Here is a 27,085-nt window from a genome sequence, read left to right as displayed (position 1 = left end):
CTTTAAGACTGATATATATAAATGAGCTCTGCTCTGATTAACCTTTAATGTGTCTCATTCAAAAAGCAGTCCACTCTGAAACACTCCTTATAACTTCCCTGTGAGTGGGTGGGGCTAAGATGCTGTATGCTGAATATGTAAATATTTTTGTTTTTGTATCGCATTTAAAATAGGCTGGATGGTCTGGGGACTAAACATTACGTTTTGAAATGTAAACAGTGCTTACATACATGCATCAAAATATTTTGGTTAGTATTTCTATTTATAAGAGATGAAAAATCAGTTTTCCATGATGTGGGCCTTTTAATATCCATAAAGTGATAATCCCATCTGAAGGCAAATATCTTGACAAAAAATTACGGTATATTACTGTTTTCTTTGTTATTGTTTTTGCCACAATGCTTACATTTTTCATTAAAGTACCTTTTGTTTTCTAAGAGTATTTAAATCTGCACTATTTAAAGTGTTAGTCTTCATAGAATAACAAAAATCATTCATTTGAAAAGTGATGCCAAACTTTTGAACAGTAGTGAATATATGTATTTATCTCACTGCTGCTGGAACAAAATCTCATATTTTTTGACATTTTTCAGTTTTTGTCATAGTTTGAAAATGCCTGTTGCTCTTTATATTTTGTGTAAATTTCATAATAAAGGGACCAAAAGAAACGGCCCAAAATGACTTGGAAAAATGTCTGGTTCCATTGACTTACATTAAAAGTAAAGTAGGTTTTTTCCTTCTCCTTTAAAGTTATCATTTTGGATATACAAATATATGTCAAAATGGCCATTAAGTGACAAGAGATATGATAAAGGCGACAGAAAATGGGGCTCCTAACAACCACCTGCAAGACCTGGTAGACCACCAAATCTGCCCCCCATCAGATAAACAGCACTTAAAGCTTTCATCTTTGGGAGAGAGGAGAAAATCAAGCTGCTTCCGATCTGAAAGCATCCACAGGTGTTTCTGTCTCAGAACAACAGAGTCCAGACCTCAACATCACTGAATGTGTTTGGAATTATTTGGATTGTGAGAAGCAGAAAATGCAAAACCAACTTCTAAGACTGAACTTTGCCTTCCAAAATGAATGGAAGCGGTAATAAAGCTAACAATGAATACTGAAAACATTGATACTGGATTTAGTTGCTGAGGCTTCTGTGTAATATGTTAAGTATATCTTGTACTTAATGGCTGTTTTGACAGGAAATGACATAAACGAAGGATGGTTTCTGACTTCTGCACATGTCGATGTTAACACTGGTGAGTTTATTGTGTCGGATGTGCTGGTTGAAGAGTGTTAATTGGCATTTTCTTGTTGAGTTTGTGTCTGATGTTGTTTCGAGTGTCTTTATGGTGAGCTTTGTTCAAATGTTATAAAACTCAAATGTTGTCAGATTTGTATTTGAGGTCTGGATAACGACAGGCTACATCATGTGATCCACACACACACACACACACACACACACACACACACACACGCACCACATTGCATGAATGCCACAGCAGTGTCGAGTCCCAAAAGTCTCATTTTCCTTTCCGCATCCCTCCCTTCTGTCTTCTTTTCTTCCTCAAATGTGCCGTTCAACCCAACAGAACGTAAAACATAATGTCATAAATCTCGAGTACAAAGAATCTCTGGACACCGTCGAAAAGTGACTCATAAAGCAGCGCTCTCAGAGCCACCATCATCATCATCATCATCGTCATCCCCACGGCCGCCCTCCTTTTTCCCCGCGCCTCATTTCCTGTGCTTCTCCTCTTTGTCGCCCCCTTTTGAGCCGGGCCCATCGCCGGGGGTGTGGTGGTTGGAGGTCTGGTTGTTGAGGAACATCTTGTCCAGCCCCTTTAGCGCCTCGGTCAGGTAGTTCTGCAGGGCGGTCAGGGCGGCGCAGATGGCCGGGGAGCCGAAGCCGTGCGTGATGAAGCTGAAGTGGCTCAGGCAGCTCTGGATGCCCGGCTCCAGGATGGGTGTCGGCCGAGAGTTCCCCAATGGAGTGCGGTCCTGCGCCAACAGGTCTGTAAACTCCTTACACAGCTGCCTGGGAGTGGACGAGAGAGAAGCAGAGATATCAGTATCTCTCAATATGAGCACTCAACAATGGTCCAAGTATGATGACTAGACTGATAACCACACCATCACATTAAAGGACTCCTGCTTCATTTTACAGTGTGATACCCATTTGCTGCAACTGTATCATACAGCTGATTAGCACAGCAATCAAGTATTTGTGTGTAGCTAGAACAGCACAGAACACCCGTTGCCATGAAACTCACTCATAATAGAAGTCAATGGGCAGATGCTTCAGCGATTAGTGTGAAAAATGTGAAAAAATTCCCTGAACCCTTTGGCCTTAGTTCATAACACAGGCAACTATTCATGTCGAGTCTCTTTTGGAGTTTGAAGTAAGATAAATTTACTGATAAGTTTAAGATATGTTTTACATCTCACGTCATATTGGTAAACAGAAGGCCACCTAGAAGAGGAGCCTCCCAGCATTCTTAGCAGTGTGTTGATTTCTGTGAATTAGCTCTTATTTTTTATCAGGCATCTTTAAGTAAAGCTACTTTAGGCTTATAACATTTTCTTGATAAATAAATAAGGTGAGGTTTGGGGCAATGTATAGGTCAGTCTATATTACTTAACCCCTTGAATGGCCGACAGGCCCAACGTTTTATTACACACTTCTATAAACTAAGAATAGCTCAGCCAATAATAGAATAGAATATAAAGATAAACAATTGGTTGAGATCTGATCAACAAACAGGTGAGTCTGATTATTTTGTAGCCAATTGATCTGATCAGAAAAGATCAACTATATATATTATATAGATCAACTATATATAAAATTGCTCAACATATGTACTTCTATTCAGAAAGTTTTTAATGTAAACATCAACCAGTTTTGTTATGGAGATCAGAAGTCGTTAATTCTGTTCTCAGATGTGCACCAAAGTTCTTAAATCTGTTCATGTCCCTCAGAAGGTCCATGCGTGACACTTACGTGCAAAAACTGTTGCCTGAATTGAATCCAATCTGCTGCTAATCTCAGAAAAGTACTGATCTAATCTGAACTTTAGTTCATTTAGTGCTTGATGAGTAGTGATTAAGTTTTATAAACATAACATAAACATAAAACAAAGCAACATTTTCCAAGTAAACCCTACTTCAGAGCAGAAGTTATCCACCAATCTCATTTATGTGGTCTTGGTCTTCTACGCAAACACTACAAATTTGCAGTGTTACTGGCAGCCAGGTTCACTGTAATTTCTACTGTAATTTACAGTATTAAAAACACAGTAACTCCACAGTAGCTACAGCAATGCAGTAATACTGGGCCATGTTTGTTATAGCTAGAAAGTGCAAAACTATATTACAATACAACAATTTATAGACTTTGCCCTCCATGCTACAGGTGATGTTCACTCACTGGTGTGAATTACCACAGTATAACTAGTGCATTTCGCTGTTGTTGGAAGAAAACCTTTCTCCATTTTTTGTCGTTTTTTCAGTTTTTGACATAATTTGAAAATGCCTGTTACCCTTTACATTGTGTGTAAATTTAATGATAAAATGGCCCAAAGTGACTTGGAAAAAAGTCTGGTTCCATTGATTTACATTAAAAGTAAAGTATGTTTTTTCATTCTCCTGTAAAGTTATCATTTTGGAGATATGAGGTTTTCTTCGGACAACAGCGATTTGCATCTTTCATCGGGACCCAAACAGTAACACAAACACCCTCGCAACGCTGACCCTGACTTGAAGGGTTACACTCTACAAAAACCGCAACTGTGGTGCTACTCTCAACTACAACCTACTGATCCACTGACTCTTTCTATATAAACTGTCAGCCATACGTGACCCATATTAATCTACTTCATGCTCATTATGTCACTTCTCTGTAGTTTAAACTCTACATATCATTGCCCTCGCAAACAAAACCCTGTATCTCCAAAATGTTAGCTATAAAAATGTAAAGGAAGTTCATGTAATGAGATTTTGAGCATTTCTATTGGTCCATTCATCATGAAATTTTAACACAACATAAAAGTCAGAAAGAGTTTTCAAACTATGCAAAGATAAGAGAAAATAAGTCAACACATCCTCTACAGCGAACACACCTCTGCACATTTTAATGTGCAATTTAGCATATTAGTGAAGAATAAATATAAACACACATGATGTGCACAAAACTTGTGGTACATTTTATATTTTTTTAACATGTTAAACTCACCAAATAAACAGAAATTATGCAAGAAAATGTGCAGAAAAGGCCATATTTAAGCGTGTTTCCTGTAGAGAATGTGTTATTTTCACTTAGGAAATTAACAAAACATGTCATTTGACCAGAAAGGTCAAACTTTTGAAATGTACATTGTACTGTACATTCTATTATGTGCATGTATCGTCCTTTAACACTCTACATTCTCCACAAAGATGGTTCTTGAAGGGTTCTTTAGTAAAGACAGTGGTTCTATATGAAACCATGCACACTCAAAGAACCACTTACATGCTTAAAGGGTTCTTTGCATGGTGAGATGGTTCTTCAGACTCATTGAGAATGTCTCATATGTTTATATTTTATATAGAACCTTTTATAAAAGCACCAAAAGTATTTTTCTTGTTACAAGCTTGACATCGGCATAATAGTAGAACCCTTTTTGGTGCTATATAGAACCATAAACAACACACTCTCCATCAATCTGAAGAACCATTTCACCATGCACAGAACCCTTCAAGCATGCAAATATTTTTTGAGTGTTCATGGTTCTATATAGAAGCATTTTCTTTATTAAAAACCTTTGTAGAACCACGTTTTGAGTGTATGGTAACGCTGCATGATGATGTCTATTGAGAAAAGATATTTTAAAAATTTTTTGAATTAGTCAGCTGAATTGTTCTCAATGCAAGGCACTAGTAAGACATTTGCTAATATATGAGCGAGATAAACTGATTTTTAATATTTACATTGCCTCAGTGGTGAAGTATAAACATGTATAAATGTAGGGATTGGTGAGCATCAAAAATACAGCTTTAAAATATCTTTGAATGTGAATGAAGCCAGATTTTAAAATTATTTCCAATGAAGCAGAGACGAAATGTTCCTTAGAGTTTTTCACCTAACGTAACGTAACAGAGGTTTATATAATAAGTTACCAATTAAAATATTGCAGAAAAGCCATATTTAGGCATTGCCATTCTGAACAACATCCTTACATACAGACCACCAAGCTATTACTCTGTAACATAATTATTAATTTGTCATTAATTGCTACCCATGTTTTGGTACTTCATAAAAAAGGTATCACTTTATTTTAAGGAAACACATCACAGAACAAATCTGTTTGACAACTAAAATACTAATAAATAGGAATTCCATTTGTGATTAAACTTGCAAATGAGATTAATATCCATTTACTAATGACTAAAACTGTACTTTAGAACATGGTGCACCTTTTGAAGACTTATTTAACTTATTAAACTCTAAAGCACATTAGAAGTCACCTGACACTATCCAGAACCAATAGGAATCAGATGTGGTGAAATGTAAAGATTTAAAATATTTAAATGATAATCCATATTCAATAGTTTGCAAAATAATGTCTTAAAGTGTTCATTAAGCAACTAATATGCATTAATCATAATGGATAAAGTTCAATACATAGTAAAAAAACCATTGAGCAATGTCTTTATAATCTCCCCAGTATGTGTTCCTTAAAATAGCATTACCAAAAATGGTTTAACAACAAGTTCATCTTGATAGAAACACATTGCTGCTGTCGGAACAAAAGCACATATCTCCAAAATGGTAACTTTACAGGAGAAGGAAAAAAACATAGTCTAGTTCTAATGTAAGTCAATGGAACCAGACTTTTTCCCAAGCAATTTTGGGACATTTCTTTTGGTCCGTTCATCATGAAATTTACACAAAATGTAAAGAGCAACAGGCATTTTCAAATTATGTAAAAAACTGAAAAACGTCAAAAATGGAGATACAAGGTTTTGTTTCTGACAGCAGAGATATAAAATGATATGCAACACGATGATCAACAATCAGAACCTAGTAAAACAACAAGCCCCCATTTCTTTAGCACCAGTTAAACTCACAAAACAAGAGTATTTTTGATCTTTCATACTTTCTGACACAAGTCCAGGAATAATAATCTGGAATGTATGAAAAACACTGGAGGATGACCGTTGCATCACTAAAACAACAGCCGAAACGCAAACACGGGTGCAGTGCCGGGTGGATCGCATTTTATGGGAAAACATTTCCTTTTACTAGTCACTCTTAGAAGACGATGGTGCTAGCAGGAAGCCTGTGTTCCCTTTTCTGAGAACTCTAAGCATTTCACAAATACGTTTGATTGGCACTGAGTTGAACTGCCTTTTAAATAATGTGTGAAAATGGTGATAACATGGTTCATAAAGGCCACTAAAAAGGGGTTCCTTAGAGCAACACCATAGAAGAACCACTTGGGTCCCTAAACAACCTTTTAAAGGACCATTAACTGTCATCCAACCATTATTTTTAAGAGTGTAATGAACTTCTACAACCCATCCAGTTCTCAAACCATTACAAGGGATCCTTTATTCCTGATTGGAGCCTTCCTGGTCTCCAAATTAGACATCTGGATCTGCTACCATTCCGCTAATACGTTTCACTCTGGAACTAACGCACTGGAATCCGACTGGTGGTGCAGCAGAGTGGTGCAGTGTTATCCAAAGGGGTTTGACTGATTACCCCAATATCCCACCTCCTGTTTAACACTGCAGCGTAATTGTTAAACTAATACAGCTATTAGTAACAGCATTCGAGTCACAGAGGCGTAGTTACAGGCATTGTAGCACAATACATAATGGAACAGATTTGTTTAGTAATTTGCATCCTGCATTCTGCTACACAATGTTTCAGCTTATCTTAGCGCCACGTTCTTTTCCGAAATGGGTGGACAGATGAGAGGTAGCAGATCAGTGCAACACTGCAATCCCGAAATCAAGTAAACCTAACCAATCATAGCCTCTATCTGAATGTCCTAAAAAGATGGACGGTTCTTCAAAGGGTCTTGAGTAAAGACAATGGTTCTATATAAAACCATGATCACTCAAAATACATTTGCATGTCTAAAAGTCCCTTTGCATGGTGAAATGGAGAGACTGATGGAGAATGTGTTGCATATGGTTCTAGAACCAAAAAAGGTTCTTCTATTGTTACAAGTTTGACATTGTAGCAGTAACAGTGGTAGAACCCTTTTTGGTGCTATGTAGAACCATTAAAAAAACAAAAAAACATGTGCAACACATTCTCCATCAATCTCTCAATTTCATCTTTGTGAAAATGGTTCTACCTAGCACCAAAAAGGGTTCTCCTATCACTATGATGTCAAGCTTGTAACAATAGCAGAAACCATTTCGGTGATATATAGAACCGTATACAACACATTCCCCAACAATCTGAACATTGTTGCGAACAAAGAACCATTTAAGCACGCAAAGGGTTCTTTGAGTGTTCATGGTTCCATATAGAACCATTGTCTTTACCAAAGAACCCTTTGCTTGTAACAATATCAGAAGCCTTTTTGGTGCTATATAGAACCGTATACAACACATTCCCAAGCAAAGAACTATTTAAGCATGCAAAGGGTTCTTTGGTAAAGACAATGGTTCTATATGGAACCATGAACACCCAAAGAACCCTTTGCAGGCTTAAATGTGTTTTTGAGTCTTTATGGTTCTATATAGAACAATTGTCTTTACTAAAGAACCTTTGAAGCACCATCTTTTTAAGAGTGTAGAGGACAGTCAAACACATTCATTGAGTTGGTCTAAGCTACAATCAACCATGACTTTACTGACGTAACAACCAAGGAGCTGTTGGAGAACTGTTCTATTCAACCAAACCAGCGGAACACCAAGCTAGGCACAAAAACATGTTCAATTCAACTGGGTTCTATTCTGTTCTCTAAATCCAAACACCAAGGCTGCCCACTCTTCTGTCAAAAGAACATCATAGTTTCAACATCTTCCAAGCTAATCTCAAAACATAGCTCTTTCTCATGATCCTAGATTGAAGAGAATCATTTCCGAATCAAATTTCGTGAATTGAAAGTGTTTTGTTGGATGTTAAACTTCAGCTTTGAAGCACTTAAGTCCAGCTTTAGCTTTCAAGCAACTCTAAAACAATTTACAAGCTACTTTAGCTTGAAATTAAACTGTGCTTTTCAATACATCAATGACTGTTGACGTCTTAAGATTCTTACTAGAACTATTAGACCGAAACCAAATGTATCATATCAGGCCAATTGGAACTTTCACTTCTTATTAGCCATGTTAGCATTTTCTTCTACTCTGTTTTTGACAAGTGGAAGTGAGGCCTAATACATTTGTCTGAAGGTATATCGTTGATTACTTAGCACGCCTGGCGCGCTATGCTATACTGTCCGTGTAGCCAAGTCAGAACCAATGAAGTCATCAAACTATTACTGAGCAAGTCTCTGTATTTAAGTGCTATGAAGTTGTGAAGTCTCAGATCGAGTGAGTTATTTTCTCTCTGATCTGCTACATATTCATGCCCACCGTGCCGTTGGGGGGCCTCGGAGGGAAAGCAAGAGAAAGTTCCAGCACTGGGTCTGAACAGCATCACCCCTGCCATGACCTCTCAACATCTGACCTCTCCATGTTCTCCACGACTGTCTGCTAACAATTTAAACATCCTTCTCGCAGTCGAGCCTGTAACGATTGCATCTGCCACAGATTCCCAGTCTACCCAGACACGAAAAATCATTAACCTGCGGGGTTAAAGTAATTTAAAGTCGATTAATTATGACGCTCATAGTCATCTTAATTCATCCAAAAAACGGCGATGAACGATAAGGAATGAACAGAGTTGGAAAAATCCTTATCTACATAATGAAAAAGCATGATAGGAAGCGTGTTATCATGTTTGCTAGGATTTGTCCAGTGAATTATTTGGAAGAAATATTCTCAGTAAACTCTTAAAAATAGTGATTACTAACACATAATGAAATTGTTGGGATGTAAAGAGTCGTTCAGAAGGTTTTGATGGGAAATAGTCACAGTGGTGGTGATGGGAACTAGACGTCTGCCTCTGAAAGCTCCCTTACAGAAAGTTATTGCACAAAATGGTTTACTCTGTCTAATGCCTGAAACGATAGTCGTGAGATAAGATTTTGCACTAAAATTTATTTCATAAAGCACATTCATGGTAGAGAGGTACATGAAGGGTGCTGTATAGCAAATAGTCCACAAAGAAAACTTTTATTTGTGTTTTTATTTAGATTTCCCAACATACACTCTCAGAATTAAAGGTACTAGAATGCCACTGGGGCAGTACCCCTAATGTCAATGGGGTGGGACCCTCAAGGGTCCATCTCAGGACCTTTAGTCAGGGAACATAACTGTACCATAATCCACTGAAATGATATGTTTTAAGCTGTACTGACTCCACACACCCCGTCTCGTCTCCAGGCTTTTATTTTACTGTTCTGTTTTAAATCATTCGGTTATGAAAAGATACAAATATTTACTTTTCACCTCTTTAAGGTTCACAACTGGACCTTAAAACCACTGTTGTACCTTTGAGGGAACATTTACACTGTTTGTACCTTGATGAATGAAAAATGTACCTGCACAGAACCTTTATGTCTAACAATGTAAGCATATATAAATCATATGTGGAGGTTCACTGGTGGTTTTGTATAAGTAAATAAAATGGCTACATTTGTGTTGTTGGACATGATGACCCCCTGGTTCCAACCGTAAAGAATTTGGTAGGACAGTTTCTCTAGACTTTCACATCAAACCACTCAGAATAGCTTTTTGAACATTTAACTGGCTCCCAATCTTCACATCATCTAAAGGATTCACCACACTGGCACATCTCAATCGCAAAATTAAAAAGGTTCTCCAAGGAGGTTCTACCACGTTCCCCCTTTTGGCATCTTTGTTTAGAAGAATGTGTCTGAAAAAGGTCATTTGTGACAGTATGTTTGAAATGTAACAACAGCAGCAACAACGACAACAACACTCTGACCCACATTCGAGCCTCAGAACCACCAACAGCCTCGTTGTCCATTCTCTCCGCTCATTCCAGAGCGCTCTAATGCCCCAGGGCGCGTGCAGGGGGTTGGGGTTGGGGTGGTAGTGGTGGTGGGTTTGGGAGCGGGGGGGGGTGACTGACGGGACTTTGACAGACAGACTGTGAAAGGGGAGGCGAGGGAGGGAGGAAGGGAGGGATGATGACCCCCGGGGGCAAAACTTCAAGGGGAAAGCTGGCAGTTTTAGACTCGAAACATTTCACTTAAACGTAATGAGTTTCTCGCGCGGTGCCAGCCTGAGATGGATAAGGGCTCAGCTCCCCACTGCCTCATTAGAAACCAGCTTAACGTGTCAAAGAAGCCGAGAATCCGTGATGGATATAAGAGATTTCTCAACATGTAGCTAAACATTTGCTCACAGGCGTAGACGGGTCATGCGTGCGCGTGATCCGCAGCCCAGGATTTCGTTAAAATAAGGAAAAAGAGTGGAGAAAAATGGCACAAGCGCTTGGAAATGAATGAAGGGTGTGGTACGTACTTGGTGGCGAGCAGCATGTTTTTTCTCGAGTGGATCTCGTTGGGGTCTGTGTGCTGTCTGTTGAGGTACTCGGACACGGCCTTGGTGGGAAATTCGGTCTCGCAGATGTAGCCGAAATCCCGCGCTAAATGAACGGCCTCCCCTGGTAAAACAAAAAAAAAGAAACACGTTAGTATTGAATGTGTTGGTGATCAATATGAACAACGTCCCCTAATCTGATGTATATTATTTGGAATAAGACTAAATGTAGACAATGGCTGACAAATACGATCACTTTAAGCAAAAAAAATGGTTCTATATATTAGAACTGAAAATCGATTATTTGATTCGTAAGAATATTTTTGTTAATAAAATTTTATTTGTTTCTTTTTATTGCAATGTCGAGCCATTTTAAAGGCTTCTTTTAAGAACCGTAGACATCGTACTGGCGCTGTGCATTAACCATACAAATCACAGTCTATGCTTTCAAACGTTTCTTTGAGCGTTCTTGGTTCTATGGTTACTAAAGAACCACTTTTCTAACACTGTATTACCACAAAAACGTTCTTTTGGTGCTATATAGAAGAGCACCACATACAGTTGGTTTTCCATCTCTAAGAAGAACCATTCAATCGTGTGAAGAACCATGTATGTGCTCCAGCCGCTTGACAACCACAATAAGAAGAGAATGTCAAATTGGACAAAATGTAAAATTTACGTCAAACAAAGAATAAAAAATTCAAAATTCAAGAAAAATCTAGAAGCACGATATTTATTTATGAGTTTATTTGGCATCATCACTGGGTCTCTGTTCACAGCAGGCTGTCTATGTAAAAAAAGGAGGTCACCCAAAATTAAAGAGCAGATTGTCACAGTATCAGATGAATTTCAGATGCGCAGTGATATCGGATTAAAGAGCCGGGAAGAAAGAGTGAATGTGTTCGGTTATTTTTATTATTTTTATTATTTATTTATTTATTTATTTATTTATTTATTTATTTATTTTATGCGAGGCTCGAAGGCCACGATTATTTTTGTTAGGTTGTGTCAGTAACTCTACGCGACTCTGAGCCGGGGGGTGGCTGTGTGGGGGGTGCAGAGGAAGGATTTTGTAAACAAGAGAATGAACATCAGATGGGCTGCTTTTCTTTTTTAGTGTTTTTTTTTACGTTTTTTTTTTCTCCTACCTTCCACCAATGACGTCAGCAGAGTGACGTTGGCCGCCTTGCGTCTCCCCGCGGGCAAATTCAGCCCGATTTTTTCCAGCTTTTCTCTCAGAGATCTGCCTCCATTTTTCGACTTCGCCCTGGAAACAAAATGGACACTTTTGTCTGGGAGAGGTCCACTCAGAGGACACTGACATGAAAAGGGTATACAAGCAAAGCACATCTCTCTCTCTCTCTCTCACATCTCTCTCTCTCTCTCTCTCTGTCTCTGTATATATATATATATATATTTAAGTCATTTAAGTATGGGCAATTCATATATAATTAATATTTGTCACTAACTAATATATAATATATGACAATATACAAAGCATCTATATACATGTGTAACTTTATCACATCATATATATATATATATATATATATATATATATATATATATATATATATATATATATCATTACATGTATGTATATTTAATATATCTATTATTTTATACCTATATATCTTGTCTGTATATACCCATATATAGAGACTCCTCTTGCTAGTGTAGTTAGAGACTGTAACTCATCTGTTTAATGCACTGTTTGTGCTGCCCATCCTCTAGTCCTCCATCAGTGGTCAGTTTCTGACCACGGAGCCTCTCTTGCCTGGACATTTTTGGGTGCTGGTCCACTCTCAGCCTAACCTGCTGTGCGTAAAAACCACAGCAACACTCATACACTCGTACCAGCACCACACACACCATGTCAGTGTCACTGCTGTGCTGAGGATGGACAATCACCCAAATAATATCTGAAACGCAGCGGTCCTGTGGTCAGAAACTGACCAGTGATGAATGGAGTAGAAGGGGGCTGATAAATTGTGCAGGAATCAGATGGACTGCATCTGTATAGTGGAGCTGTAAGGCAGGTGGAGCTCATGAAGTGGACAATGGTGGGGAGTGAGCAGCTGAGAAAATGAGCTTTAAAATGCTGCTTATCTGGGCAGGAAGTGTTCATTTGCTCACTAATATTAAAATAAATACAAGTAAGATTAATACAACATTCACCCATGTCCAAACCTCTCTTTGAGGAAGCCAAGCACTGGCTGTAGTTAGAATCCAATACTGGTTGAATTAAGTGGGGATGGAATTTAACAACTTGATTGACAGAATTAAACAAATCTGAATTTAGATCACTACTTTTTTGATCTCAAGAAATACTTATGACGTTCTACTGTATTTATGTACATTTCCATCTACTCTAATGGTATATGGTGTTTTCAGACGCAGAAACACAATTATGGCCCAGATAAAGTTTTAAATAATGTGCCAAGACTTTTGCGCAGTGTGTATTTATACAATAGTCAGCTCAGCTTATGGACAGTTTATCATTTTATAAAAAGGTGATGGTACATAAGCTGTGTTTTACTCTGGCCTTGATGTTTTGGGACAGTTTTGGTGATTTCATTCTGACCCCTGCCCTGGCTGAAAGATGCTTGAACGGATGGATGGATGGATGGATGGATGTATAGGGGGCCTAGGGTTGGCTCACCTGCGCAGCACGCCCCCCAGCAGCGAGGCGTTGAGGCACTCTGGGGGCGAGAGGCGCCGCTGAACTTCTCCCACCGTCACTTTGTACTTGGAGGTGGAGCTGAGCAGCGACAGGCGGCCGGGAACCGAGCAGAACACCTCGTTCACATTCAAGGCGACTCCGCCGATCAGCCCGTCCTTACTCATCATCAGAGAGGCCACGCTCTTATGCGGCATCGGCACTGAAAAGCGCACGAGACACAGAACCGCTGAAAAACGGCAACACGCCTTTCTATACATTAATAAGACACATTTACATTTATCTCACCACACTCTTTAAAAAGACGGTTCTTCAAGCTTTTTTTAAGAAAAAGGAACGGTTCTGTTTAGAACCATGAGTGCATAGAACTATTTGCGTGCCTAAATGGTTCTTTGCATGGTGAAATTGCACCTTGTCGAAAATTGTTCTATATAGAACCAAAATGGTTCTTCTATTGTTAGAAGCACAATAGAAGAACCCCTTCTGGTGCTATACAGAACCATTTAAAACACATTCTCTATCAATCTGAAGAACCATTTTACCACGCAAAGAACCGTTTAAGCAAGAAAAGGTTCTATATGGAACTATAGACACTAAAGAACCCTTATAGAACAATTTTAAGAGTATTATTATTATTATTATTATTATTATTATTATTTAGTGCTGTATATATAAGCTTTATTTGGATTTTAACCAGAACTTCTGCGTTATATTTTGAAGAACACTGACGTCGTATATTCTGCAATAAATCAAAAGCGCGCGCTCGCCGATATGGCGGTTTCAGTAAGTACCTGCACGCGCACATGCGCTGACTTTACGTCGCAGTTTTGCGGCGCGTGCTCCGCTTTGTCCAGTGCCGTGCACGAGGCGAAAATGAAACAAATAAACAAGCAAACACACACAACTGTCTCACGCACCAGCTGCGCGCGCCACTGTACAGTCCGGATTCATAAACAAGTGCGAAGCGCAAGTTCACGCGGTCATCTCGCTCATTGCTTCACGTGTGTGCCGCGCGTTAAAGCTGCTACATGCAGCAGCGCACGTTACACACTCTTTACATCCGAGCATCTCGCGCTTAATCTCATGCAATCTCTCAGAATTTCCGCGCGCGCTTGGGACCCGTGAACTTCCCAGTTTAAAAACACAGAAAGAAACTCGCGCCACATTCTACTTTTACTGTCTCGTGTTATCGATTTTCTGATTGACTCGCGCCTATGGTCACACAGCGCGCGCTCCCAGCCGTCAAACGACGTCTCGTAATGCGCTAATGGGGTGTAAGGGGTGCGCGAGAGCACAGTGGGGGGTATGTGTGTGCGTGTGTGTGTGTGTGGGGGGGGGCTAATAAGGGCAAATGAGCTCCAAACGAGCTCACGAGACGCTGAAAGCCAATCCATCACAGCGGCCACTTACAGCAGCTCCGCTGGGACGCGCGCGCCACAGTTAACTAGATTACCGGAGAAACGACTCGCGCGCACGGGCAAATATTAACACGAACTCAGGGAGCTGCACGAGCGATTACTGAGGGAAAAAAGTATAGTATATAAAGATGGGCTATAGAAAATAAACAAATAAATAAACAAACAGAACCTTGTTGAATGCAAAATTAAAGTTCGATTATTATTATTATTATTATTATTATTATTATTATTAGTATTAGTATTAGTATTAGTATTTTTATTAGTATTATTTTGTTGTTGTTGTTGCTACAACCAACGTTCTTATAAAATATTTTTGTTTTCTTGTTTTAAAAAAATATATATTTTTATTGCATTGTTTATTATTTATTTAACAAATTATTTTTATTATTTTTTAAAATCCACCCTGTTTCACCTGAATGCATAGACTAACCGAGCCAAATAAAGCACCTACAGTAAATAACACCACCACCAGCAGCAACAACAACAACAACACTATCATCATCCTTATGAATAAAACCAACAGCAATAATAACAACAATAACAATAAGAACAGTATTAATAATGACCGGATAAGATTAGAAGTGTGTGGCAGGTAAGTCACGCTTTCTGAGGCACCTGCACAGGTGTGGATGACCTCATTTGCATATCAAATCGAGCCAAACCCCTGAAGGTTCCTCTTTTTTGGCGCATGCGTGATAGACACCTGTCCTAAGGTCAGTAACAGCGACCTGACGGCCTAAAGTCGGACATTAAACACTGAATACCGGCCAGTGTTTCTGGATCCAGCCTAACAATACAGTACAATACAAAGAAAAGACGATAAACACACAACAAAGCATGTTTTCTCCCTTTATAGTTTACCTTTTTTAATAACTGACTGGTCCAGGATGCTCATGCCACTGTTGTTGGCGTCTTCCACAACCTGTAATAGCGCAATATAAACAAGAATCAGCACAGAATCTAAAAATATAATGCATAAAAATGAAGCACAGTGTTATAAAAGTTAGTATAAACAACATAATATGACTCAAATCAATAGGAAACTCAACTATCATTGAAACATGTGTATAAATGATGCAATGCAATTGAAAAATATCACTTAAATCCGCTTAAAAATGCAGTTTGTCTCTTTATCTGCCACTCAGAGACGCTCCAACATCTCAATTGGTCTCACTGTCAGCTAGAAAGACTCCAATCGAACTTCTTCAACACGCGTGAAAACAAACGGAAGCCAAAAAGACAAACCAGAGCAGAGAGATTGAGGGATACATTACAAAAGCAGAGCAGCGTGTAAACACCAGCGTTAGCGCTGCTGGATTTCAGAGAGGTTTACTGGCTAAGCTACACCAGCAGAGCTGGACACACCAACTTGCTGAAAATGGACCATTAGATGGATCATGATTTGCTGTCTAATGGAAATTGGCTTCCATTAGAGACATGGTTTCCTGTAGAACACCTTTAGATCCCATTGCATTGTGATATCAACCCATTACAAGCCAAACAAACATTACAAAACTATCAGGAACCGACAAAAACACTTGGTTTATACGGGTTGTTTCAGCTGGATTGGACAGTTCAGCAGCTGAAGGATTGATAGCTGCTCATGGGCTTAATCTCAAAGACCGAGGATTTTCTTGACCTGGACTTTCATGTTCTAGATCATATCCGCCTTAGTTAGTGGTGAACACGGTGCTTCATTATGACAGATAGTCCACGAAGGTCAAATCACGAGCTAAACAGCACTAATGACGTTTATGGTCAGATTATTATTAAACGCTGAGGATATTTATGTACGTTTCTATAATGCGTGTGAAAGATGGTTCTTCAAGGGCTCCTTAGTAAAGACAGTGGGTCTGTATAGAACCATGAACTCTCAAAGAACCCCATATATGGTTCTATATAACACCAAAAAGGGTTATTCTATTGTTGCAAGCTTGACATAATAACAATAGCAGAACCCCTTTTGTTGCTGTGTAGAACCATTTGCAAAAAAGGTTCTATATACAGCCATTTGATTGAGAATGTGTTGCATATGGTTTTATACAGAAGCAAAAAGGATGCTATTATTTCTACGATGTCAAGCTTGTAGCAATACCAGAACCATTTTATGGTGCTATAAAGAACCCTTTTTAGAAAGGTTCTACATACACATTCTCCATCAATCTGAAGAACCATTCCACCCTGCAAAGAATCATTTAAGCACGCAAATGGCTCTTTAAGTGTTCATTGTTCTATATAGAACCATTGTCTTTGCTAAAGAACCATTAAAGAACCACATTTTTAAGAGTGTATGTGTTGAACTGTTATTTAGACTGACGTAAAGCAAATGCCTCAAAGCGTTCTGCGTTCAAATAAATGGCTGAATTGTTCTCGAGGTTCTAATGCATCATCCCAAAATGAGCCCCTTAAACCCCCCTCCCCCAATTTAATGTGGAATAATGATGATTAATGAGAGATTAAAATCAAATGAAAGGCCTAAATAATCTGTAATTGATGAATTATACAGTTTCTATGACCTCGAGTGTTTTTAAACCTTTAAATCAACGTTGCACTATTACAAAATAAGAGTTTGAGAGGGTTATATCTCTGATACGAAGCAAATCAATATAATAATACAAAAAGAACATAAAACGTATCGATTATACGTATCAATATAAATTAATATAGATAAAGTTTAATATAAACTAATTAATATAGATAATAGTTTAAAATTTGCAGAATCGCCAAGGCAGGAAAAATATAAGTAAAAAATAATTAAAACTGATTATATATTATTTTTAAAAAGCGCAAAAATACAAACAAACAAAATATATCTGATTATAGCTGATTACGTATAATATAGAAAAGGTACAACATATAATAACAGAAAAAATATATAAGCAAAAAAGCAGAATAAAAGTTTGATGGCTTTACAGAAAAAAAAATAAATAATAACAAAAATATATAGAAAATAAAAACTGCCCCCAAAAAGAGAGAGAACTCTCATCATTTCTCAACTTAGAGGAAAGAGACCCGAGCGTGACTCACGTGCGCGTCGTCCATGCCGTGCGCGAGCCCGTGCAGCAGCCCGTCGCCCATCCCCGCTTCCAGCGCGTGCGGCGCCGAGTGCAGCAGCACGTCCGGTCTGCGCACGGCGCTGTAGTCCCTGCGCGGGTCGAGCCCGGACAGCTGCGGCAGCGCCGCGCGGGGCTGCGCGAGCAGGGAGCCACCGCTGCCGGCCTCGGCGCCGCCGCCGTCCTGCCGCTGGCGCGAGGAGCCCCACGGGTGCTGCTGGTGCGGCTGGTGCAGCGCGTTCAGCGCATACGGGTCGTTCACGTGCGAGTAGGGGTCCTGGCCCTGGTGGTAGGGCGGGAGCGGCTGGTAGGGCGGCGGGAAGTACGGCGGCTGGAAGTCCGAGGAGGGCGCGTGGGAGAGCGGCGGCGCGCTCGAGTAGGGCCCCTGAGACACCGAGCCCAGCTGGGACAGGCGCGAGCTGTGGCCCGGGACCCCGTCATGACGGTCCTGTACAGGGAAACAAAAACAGTAATAATAATGATAATAATAATAATAATAACAATAATAAAGATAATAATAATATATCTAATTTCTTACAGTAAAAAATAAATCAGCCAATTAAAAATGCATCTTCGTTGACAAAAGTTGGGGTAAAATATTACAAAAAAAAATAATAAATAATCCAGTTATATATTTTGAAGACAAAATATAATAATGACAATTTTAAAAAGAATGAATGCAAGCAAGTCCTTGGAAATAAGTAAAAATAAAACAAATTAAAATAACAACAAAAAAAAAAAATAAACGCTTCACATGTAAATAACTTATTTACTTATTTTAATATATATAAGATAATATAGCACAAATATTGTAGCGCAAAATGACAGAATGTGCTTTTTTCCTTTTTTTTTTCTTTTACTAAATATATTTTTTTTCTTTTTTTTTAACTTAGATTTGTTTTTAAATATTATAGAAACTTCTACACGAACCAACAACAAACCCTGGAGTTTGTTGTACTTTAGGCTGAAAATTCTTGGAAACACTCAGAAAAACACGTTTCGAAATAAGTAATGAGAAAAACACAGTAACGAGCTTCAACGCAGAAGAGGAGCCGCGTAAAGAGTCCAAACAAGTTTCTCAGCTTTTATCAAGACAACCGACCCGCCCGTCAAACTCAGAGCGACCCTCACAGGAGTTTAGATAGAAGTGTGATAAGTGGATTTTAGGAGCGCGATTATTTGAGCGTTAGTTCGTCTGCGTGAAGCTCAAACTGGGTCAGAAAAGCTGAGGAGGAGATGGTGGAGATGGTGGAGATGTTCCCAGGCAAAATATCCTTAGGCAGAATAGGATAATACAGAGTGGAGAGCAGGGAGGGGCGGCTGCTGAGCTCATCTGAAAGCAGACCCCGTTTTGAGGGGAGCGGAAAGACCAGAGCGGTCAAACAAAACAAAACACGACACAAAACAAAACAGTTTAAAAAGTCTTTGCGTTAAAGCGCAACAGCAAAGCGGGCGGAAGCGCGAGGCTGAGCGATTAGCCGGACTTACCGTGGCTGAGTAAGTGTGGACTAACATCTGGACTAGAGTCTGCTCGCCAACACACACACGCACACACGCACGCACACGCGCGCGCACGCACTCGTACACACAGAGCTCGGGAAGACGAGCGGGAGCGCCTGCAGATGTTGCTCTCTCTCCGGCTGCTCGCAGCTAACTCCTCATGGCCCTCTGTCTTTCAGCGCCGCGCGCTCTCTCTTTCTCTGCCCGAGTGCTGCGCGTGCCGTCCCGCCTGCCCTGCCCCGTCTACTTGCCCCCCCCTCCCAACCCCCAAAGTTACCCCTCCACCCCTCCGCGTGCTGCTGCTACACCTCCTCGGAGTGATTGTTATTCATGACTCCTAATATCGCTGCAGTGCTTAAAGAGACGCGCACGAGGAACGGCGCGCGCAGGCAGCCAGAGAGAGAGAGAGAGAGAGAGAGAGAGAGAGAGAGAGAGAAGGGAGGAGGAGCGAGAGAGAGAGTCAACAGGGAAGCACGCGCGGTCACTGATGCCCTTTTTTTATACACCCCCGCGAGGACTCCCTCTGTGACTCTCTCTCTCTCTCTCTCTCTCTCTCTCTCTTTCTGGGATCTGGACTTTCCTCTCTTTGCCCCATTGCCCATTGTTGTCCTATGGTGTTATTGTTGCGCGTGCGAACGCACCTCATTTATCTGCCCCCCGCTGGAGTAAAAGAGTCAGCAGCTGGGGCAGAACACCCCCCCCCACCCCAACACACACACACACACACACACACACCAGTAGTGCCCTAATACACCCTTTACACACACACACACACACACACTCTAACATGCATACACACACCTGTTCCCACACTACACACACCCACCAACTCTATACACACCGGTGCCACCTGCATGAAGCCGGGGCAGAGTTAGTGTTCAGTTAGTATTGGGACAGGTGTTTATGTTTGTAGTGTTTGTAGCTATTTAGCCTTATGACGAGTGTATATGGCAATTTTGTGTTAGGATTTATAAATGTACACCGGTCCCAACAGCTTCAATCACCTGTCTGATCATATACTGATCATAAACACCTGTCCTAACACCGCATACAGCAGCCCCAACACCATGTACACCTGTTTGATCTATACTAATTATATACATTTGTCCCAACACCATATACACCTGCCCCAACACCATAAACATCTGTCCTAACACCATATGCACCTAACACCATATAAACCTAACCCAACACCATAAACACTTGTCCCAACACCATGAACACTTGTCTTAACCCCATATACACCCGCCTCAACACTATAAACATCTGTCCTAACACCATATAGACCTGTCTCCACACTAACAGCACTTGTCCCAACACCATATACACCTTTCCCAACACCATAAACACTTGTCCCAACACCGTATACACCTGGCCCAACACCATAAACATCTGTCCTAACACCATATACACCTGTCACAAACCATAAACACTTGTCCCAACACCATAGACACCTGCCATAACATCATATACACTTGTCCCAACACCATATACACCTGCCCCAACATCATAAACACTTGTCCCAACACCATATACATCTGCCCCAACACCATATACACCAGCCATAACACCATAAACACTTGTCCCAACACCATATACACCTGCCCCAACACCATAAACACTTGTCCCAACACCATATACACCTGCCCCAACACCATAAACACTTGTCCCAACACCATATACACCAGCCCCAACACCATATACACCTGCCATAACACCATAAACACTTGTCCCAACAGTATATACACCTGCCTCGGCACCATAAACACTTGTCCCAACACCATATACACCAGCCCCAACACCATATACACCTGCCATAACACCATAAGCACTTCTTCCAACACTGTATACACCAGCCCCAACACCATACACACCCACCTCAGCATAAACATATACCTGTTCCAATACCAACCAACACCAGGTATGTGTTTATACACACCTGGGTCAATTTAACCACATATAAATATACCCCTATTTCATCATACATTAATCAAATACATGTTTGCAAATATACATTACCATTCCAAATATACATCTGATCATACATTAACAATTTCCCAACACCATATACAAGTCACAATACCATGTCACAACACCTGTCCCAACATTATACACACAACACTACATACACCCATCTCAACACTATACACAACTGTACCATTACCATATGTACCTGTCCCAACTCTAAAATCAGCTGTCTGAACACAATGCCAAAGCTAACACGATCACGTCCGCTCATTTTAACACGATTACTGTTTACTTGCTGAATTGTGGCCTGTGCAAAAGTTACGGCACATTATATATTTAATAATAATACACATTATGTATACTTTTTTCCCAGTATGTTCACTTTAGCAAATAAACAGAAATTGTGCACTAAAATCTCGGAACAGGACTGTTCAGACCTTTACATGCTCCTCTATCTCCTCTGTCTCAGAACATATATGAAAGCGCCCTCATTTCCAGCTCGGGCACTGCGCTTCAAACAAGATCTGCTCAAACAGACATGAGCTTTTATGTTAATACGTTGGTGTTAATGCAGTATCAGCAGTGCTGAGTGAACATCTGCAGGGCCATGTTTGGGTAACGCGCGCCGAGCTGGACATGAATGAATCACTGCGAGAGTGAATCCACCGCGCGCACCGTAGTCTTCACACACGAGCCCATGTGAACGGTCCTGAAATAATCTCGAGCTCAGTGTGCTTTACGCTTGGCCCGGTGCCAGTGACGGTAACGTTTACAATATTTAAAATGTGTAAAAGCCCCCTATTGTTGCCCTCCCCCTCCACACCTACCCTCTTATAAATCAGCCCGTATTATGGGCGATTTCACGCGCCCGGGTCGAAGTGTTTAATTAGCCCGGGGGTCACGAGGGCTGTGAGAGAAAAGCCATGTGTGTCTCGCGAGGGCGACGTCCCGTCCCGCGAGGGCCTTTACACATGCACGCACACACACACACACACATGCACGCACACACACACATCGCGGCTCTCGCGCGCAGCCCGAGTTCTGCTCCAGCTCAGATCAGAAGAGTCACCGAGCGCGCGCTGATTTCTTCAGCCTTTTTCGTATTACAAAAATGGTACAGCGCACACGTGCGTTTCGATATACATATAAAAATGCATATTTAACGCATAAAGGTGTAAAAACTTCTAGTGCTTAAATTACTTAATAATAAGCACGTAGCTTAATGATAACTTAATTATGATAATAAATAAAAAAATACAATTAAATAAAATGAAGAATAAAGCCATTTACAGCATGACTGCGTATTATTTATGTGCATAAAATACGCTTTTCATTTTTTTGTATATTTCTAGGCGCTCGAAATTTAAGAAAAAGGTAAGATGATTCTTCTATTCAGCCAATCAGATTAGATCAAAAAAAAATCTAAAGTGACTAAACGGTATAAGAAACACGATCAGCATTCGAATTAACCTCTATTGATCTGAAATGTCTGTTTCTGACGCTCCCATATTCTCTAAATATGCACAAAAATGAGATATTTAAAAAAATATTAATTGCCTAAAACATTTGCTTCAAAAATTTGAAATTTGAGACTAAATTTCTAAAAACGCCTCGATGAAATTCTCCACTGCTAAAACTCCACCGCACCGTGCACACTTCCCTCATAATATACTTCAAAACCAAAAACAGTGAAGTACAGTCAGATCAGTCTGTTTGAAATTTTAGAAATAATCGCAATAATTTGAAATAAAACTTCAGTAATTAGTAAAGTGTAAAATAATCTCTAATCCGTTTCTCTCACCGAGTCACTCCTTAATCCTCCACTGCTCTAAATGCACCGCTTATTTTTTGTATAAAGTCTGCCCAGACTGGACCCTGCTGCGGTTATCCAGTGCTAAATGCCCTGTCGCCCCCCTGCACAGCCCCCTCCTGCCCCCCTGCCCCGCTGCCCTGCTGCCCCGCCGCGCATTTACCTCATAAATGTCTTCATACTTCACATTTTCCACGAGTTTCCACAGCATGTTCACGCGCTGCTCCCCGCACGGCGAGTGCATTCATGTGAGGAGTGGAGGGCTCAACTCTCTCTCTCTCTCTGCCCCCCCTCTCTCTCTCTCTCTCTCTCTTTCTCTCTCTCTCTCTCTCTCTCTCTCACGTAAAGCTCACAGAAGAATCATCCGTGGATCTGCTGTGATTCCCTCGCGCGCACTCTCTGTGCGCGGGGCAGATACAGTTGCCTCCCTGATATTCTGTCTGTGTGTGTGTGTGTGTGTGTGTGTGTGTGTGTGTGTGTGTGTGTGTGTGTGCTTCTTGTGCCGTGTGCTCAGCATCAGCTACATGTTAACCATTAGCTCACGCTCCACTACTGGACACATCAGGCCTGCTGGTCACTTCCAGCGGGATTAAAGGGAAAGTCTGAGGGAGCAGCTCTAACTACATATATATATATATAACTTTAATTATCAGTAATAACAAAATTAGTAAATTAAATAACAAATAAATGCCAAAAATAAACAAATAATGAAAAAAGTTCAAATAATATATTATCTAATTAATATCTATCTGTTTCTAATATCAATCTTTTCATCAATCTGTTTCTAGCTGTAGTAATATATTATAAATATATTATTATATATAGCATATATAATACAAATTAAGAGATAATACTAATAGTAATAATAATAATAATAATAATAATAATAATAACAGTAATAATACTGTGTAACGACACTAACAAGCTCGTTTAATTAGCCTATCACCACCGTCGTTAATTCGCGGTGAAAGATGATGAGGTAAAAACATCGATTTCCTTTTTTTCTTTCTTTTTTCTCTCTCTCTCTCCGTTGTCTAGCTCCGCCCGACTCGCGCTCCTCCCGCCTCCTGCCGCGGTTTCTGCGCTCCCGGGCTGCGGCCGTCCATCTGAAAGTCAAATCGCAGCTCAGCGCGGGATCAGGTGTCCGAGAGCCCCGCGCGCATGTGCCGTATAGGACCGCGGGGCACATTCAGCCGTTCAGCCCCGCTGCTCTGTTCCAGCGGTGCAGAGAGAGAACACCACCACCTGCTGGCTGCGCCCTGTACTGCAGCCCCAAAAACACAGGGCGGCTAACTGTACAGCAGTGTTTGAGTGCCCGGCCCTGCAGTCCAGAGGAGGTCAGATCCGGATCACTGTCCTTCACGACTTTCATATGAATAAGAAGATATGTGACCCTAAATAAAGCTGGGCAGGGTGGTCAAACTCTAGGAACAAGGTTAGGCAGTTTTACATCATAACACCTTCAGTTATATACAACTTTGTATCTAAAAAAGTTGCGATGCTGTGCAAAATGTAAATGAAAACAAAATACAGTGATATGCAAATCATTTAAACCATATACTTAATTGAAAATACTACAAAGACAACATATCAAATGTTTAAACTGTAACATTTAGTTGTTTTTTGAAAAAAATATTTGCCCCTTTTGAATTTGATGCCAGCAACACGTTCCAAAAAAGTTGGGACAGAGGCAACAAAGGCTGGTAAAGCTATGTAATGATAAAAAACACCTGGTGGTTAATTGGCATGATTGGGTATAAAGGAGCATCTCAGAGAGGATGAGTCTTGTGAGAGGCTGAGATGTGAAAGACTGGTGCAGGCAAATAGTGCAACAATTCAAAAATTATGTTTCTCAACATAAAATAGAATAGAACCTGGGGATATTATCATTTACGGTACGTGATATCCCTAAAAGATTCAAAGAATCTGGAGAAATCTCTGTATGCAAGGGACAAGGCCAAAAACAAATATTGGCTGGTGGTGATCTTTGGGCCCTCAGGCAGCACTGTATTAAAAACAGATATGATTCTGTAGAGGAAATCACTGCATGGACTCAGAAACACTTCTGAAAAATAACAGTCTGTGAAAATAGTTTGGCGCTGCATTCACAAACGCAAGTTATATACATAAACAGGATCTAGAAATGCTGCCACTTTCTCTGGGCCCAAGCTCATTTAAGATGGACTGGGGTGAGGTGGAAAAGTGTCCTGTGGTCCAAAGTATCAGAATTTGGATTTTTTTATGAAATCATGCTGCATCCTAAAGAAGTTAAAGACCATGCAGCTTGTTATGAGTGCACAGTTCATAAGTCAGCATCTGTGATGGTATAGGGGGTACATTAGTGCACATGACATGGGTGACGCAAACATCTGTGAAGGCATCATTAATGCTAAACAATACATACAGGTTTTGGAGCAACATATGCTGCCATCCAGATGACGTCTTTTTCAAGGAAGGCCTTGATTATTTCAGCAAGACAATGACAAACCACATTCTGCATGTATTGCATGTATACAAACTGTGAGTCTAGGTGCTAAACTGGCCTGCCTGCAGTCCAGACCCGTCACTCACTAAAAACAGCTGGCGTGTTATGAAATCAAAAATATGACAAAGGAGACTCTGAACTGATGAGCAGCTGAAATCCTATAACAAGGAAGAATGTGAGAACAATTCACTTCCAAAACTACAGCAGTGTCTCCTCAGTTCCCAAACACTTACAGAGTGTTGTTAAAAGAAGAGGTGATGAAACACAGTGGTAAACAGGCCCCCGTCCCAACTTTTTTGGAACATGTTGTTGGCATCAAATTCAAAATGGGCATATATTTTTCAAAAACCAATAAAATTTCTCAGTTATATCATTTGATGTGTTGTTTTTGTACTATTTTCAATGAAATATAGGGTTTAAATGATTTGCACATCATTGCATTCAATTTTTATTTACATTTTGCACAGAGTCCCAACTTTTTTGGAAATGGTGTTGTAGTTCACCTGCATGTTTTTGTGTTATCTCCTGCTCTATCACACTGAAACAGCTCAGTGGACGTGGACTACAGCACTGCAGCAGGGAATCATGGTGCTAAAAGTGGGGGCTGCTTCCATAAATAGACTGTGTTGATTAAAGCATAAGCATTTATGTCAGTTCTTTCTAGGTTACAATGAACTGTTGTAATAAATCTAATCAAATTTAATCAAAATATGAGTTCCTTCCATAGGTAGACTGTTTTAGTCAAGTAGAGCTAAGCTTTAAAAAATAGCTAACTTAAACAGAGTACTGGTGTAGGTTAGTATACTACAGGCTAGTGAAAGCATTCATAATTACCACAGTTCCGCAAAACCAACTGAAGGAATGAGAAACTCAAATCAAATTGATTTAAATGAACTTAAATTCTCTTACGTGACGTAATGTCCATCAGAAAGAACGAAGGAACACTAAACCTGACTAAACAGTGCTTTTCATCCACACACGTTTGTGAGAAATGAGGAGCTGCAGTAAAGACACAAGCCCCTCGCCTGTAAACTGAACTTCTTGGTCTATGGCGCCCTCTTCTGACAGAAAATGAAAAAGCCACTGGTGATTCCTGATTGTTTCAGGGTTTCAGAGTAAAATCAGGGCTGCAGAGAGACACAGACAAACAAACAGAGAGGTAAACAGATAGACAGGCAGACAGACAGACAAACATACAGACAGACAGGCAGACAGACAGATAGATAGATAGATAGATAGATAGATAGATAGATAGATAGATAGATAGATAGATAGATAGATAGATAGATAGACAAATAGATAAACAGATAGACAGGCAGACAGACAGACAAACATACATACAGACAGACAGACAGACAGAGAGACAGACAGAGAGACAGACGGACAGATAGATAGATAGATAGATAGATAGATAGATAGATAGATAGATAGATAGATAGATAGATAGATAGGCAGACAGACATGCAGGCAGGCAGACAGATAGACAGACAGGCCTGCTGTTAGATAGACAGATAGACAGATAGGCAGACATAGATAGATAGATAGATAGATAGATAGAT

General features: G+C 40.2%; 1 protein-coding gene across 4 annotated transcripts; it reads right to left on the bottom strand.

The window, feature by feature from the left end:
* Window positions 1-1,017: 1,017 nt before the first annotated feature.
* Window positions 1,018-23,295, bottom strand: tfap2b (transcription factor AP-2 beta). Of its 4 annotated transcripts, none has more exons than XM_036581145.1 (8): window positions 23,205-23,252; window positions 21,524-21,526; window positions 17,738-18,211; window positions 15,572-15,632; window positions 13,275-13,494; window positions 11,761-11,879; window positions 10,595-10,736; window positions 1,018-2,039 (listed from the first exon to the last, which is right to left on the bottom strand). In XM_036581145.1, the coding sequence occupies exons 1-8, from the start codon at window positions 23,250-23,252 to the stop codon at window positions 1,739-1,741; spliced, it is 1,368 nt and encodes a 455-aa protein (XP_036437038.1). In that variant the 3' UTR covers window positions 1,018-1,738. The 4 variants fall into 4 exon arrangements, with proteins under 4 accessions (XP_036437038.1, XP_036437039.1, XP_036437036.1 ...); XM_036581146.1 differs by having other exon boundaries at window positions 17,744-18,211; XM_036581143.1 differs by lacking the exon at window positions 21,524-21,526 and having other exon boundaries at window positions 23,205-23,295.
* Window positions 23,296-27,085: the final 3,790 nt, after the last annotated feature.

The sequence above is a fragment of the Colossoma macropomum genome, unplaced genomic scaffold (genome assembly GCF_904425465.1).
Source record: "Colossoma macropomum unplaced genomic scaffold, Colossoma_macropomum, whole genome shotgun sequence".
NCBI lineage: Eukaryota > Metazoa > Chordata > Actinopteri > Characiformes > Serrasalmidae > Colossoma > Colossoma macropomum.
The sequence above is the reverse complement of the archived record's forward strand: the minus strand, read 5'-3'. Positions and strand labels throughout refer to the sequence as shown.

What these genes read in the sequence shown, in the direction of transcription:
- tfap2b (XM_036581143.1), bottom strand. Translation starts at nt 23,285, where the DNA reads ATGCACTCGCCGTGCGGGGAGCAGCGCGTGAACATGCTGTGGAAACTC. An exon ending in AGTATGAAGACATTTATGAG is followed by an intron (nt 18,212 to 23,204) that starts GTAAATGCGCGG and finishes TTCCCTGTACAG; the next exon opens with GACCGTCATGACGGGGTCCC. An exon ending in GCTGACGTCATTGGTGGAAG is followed by an intron (nt 10,737 to 11,760) that starts GTAGGAGAAAAA and finishes TTGTTTTACCAG; the next exon opens with GGGAGGCCGTTCATTTAGCG.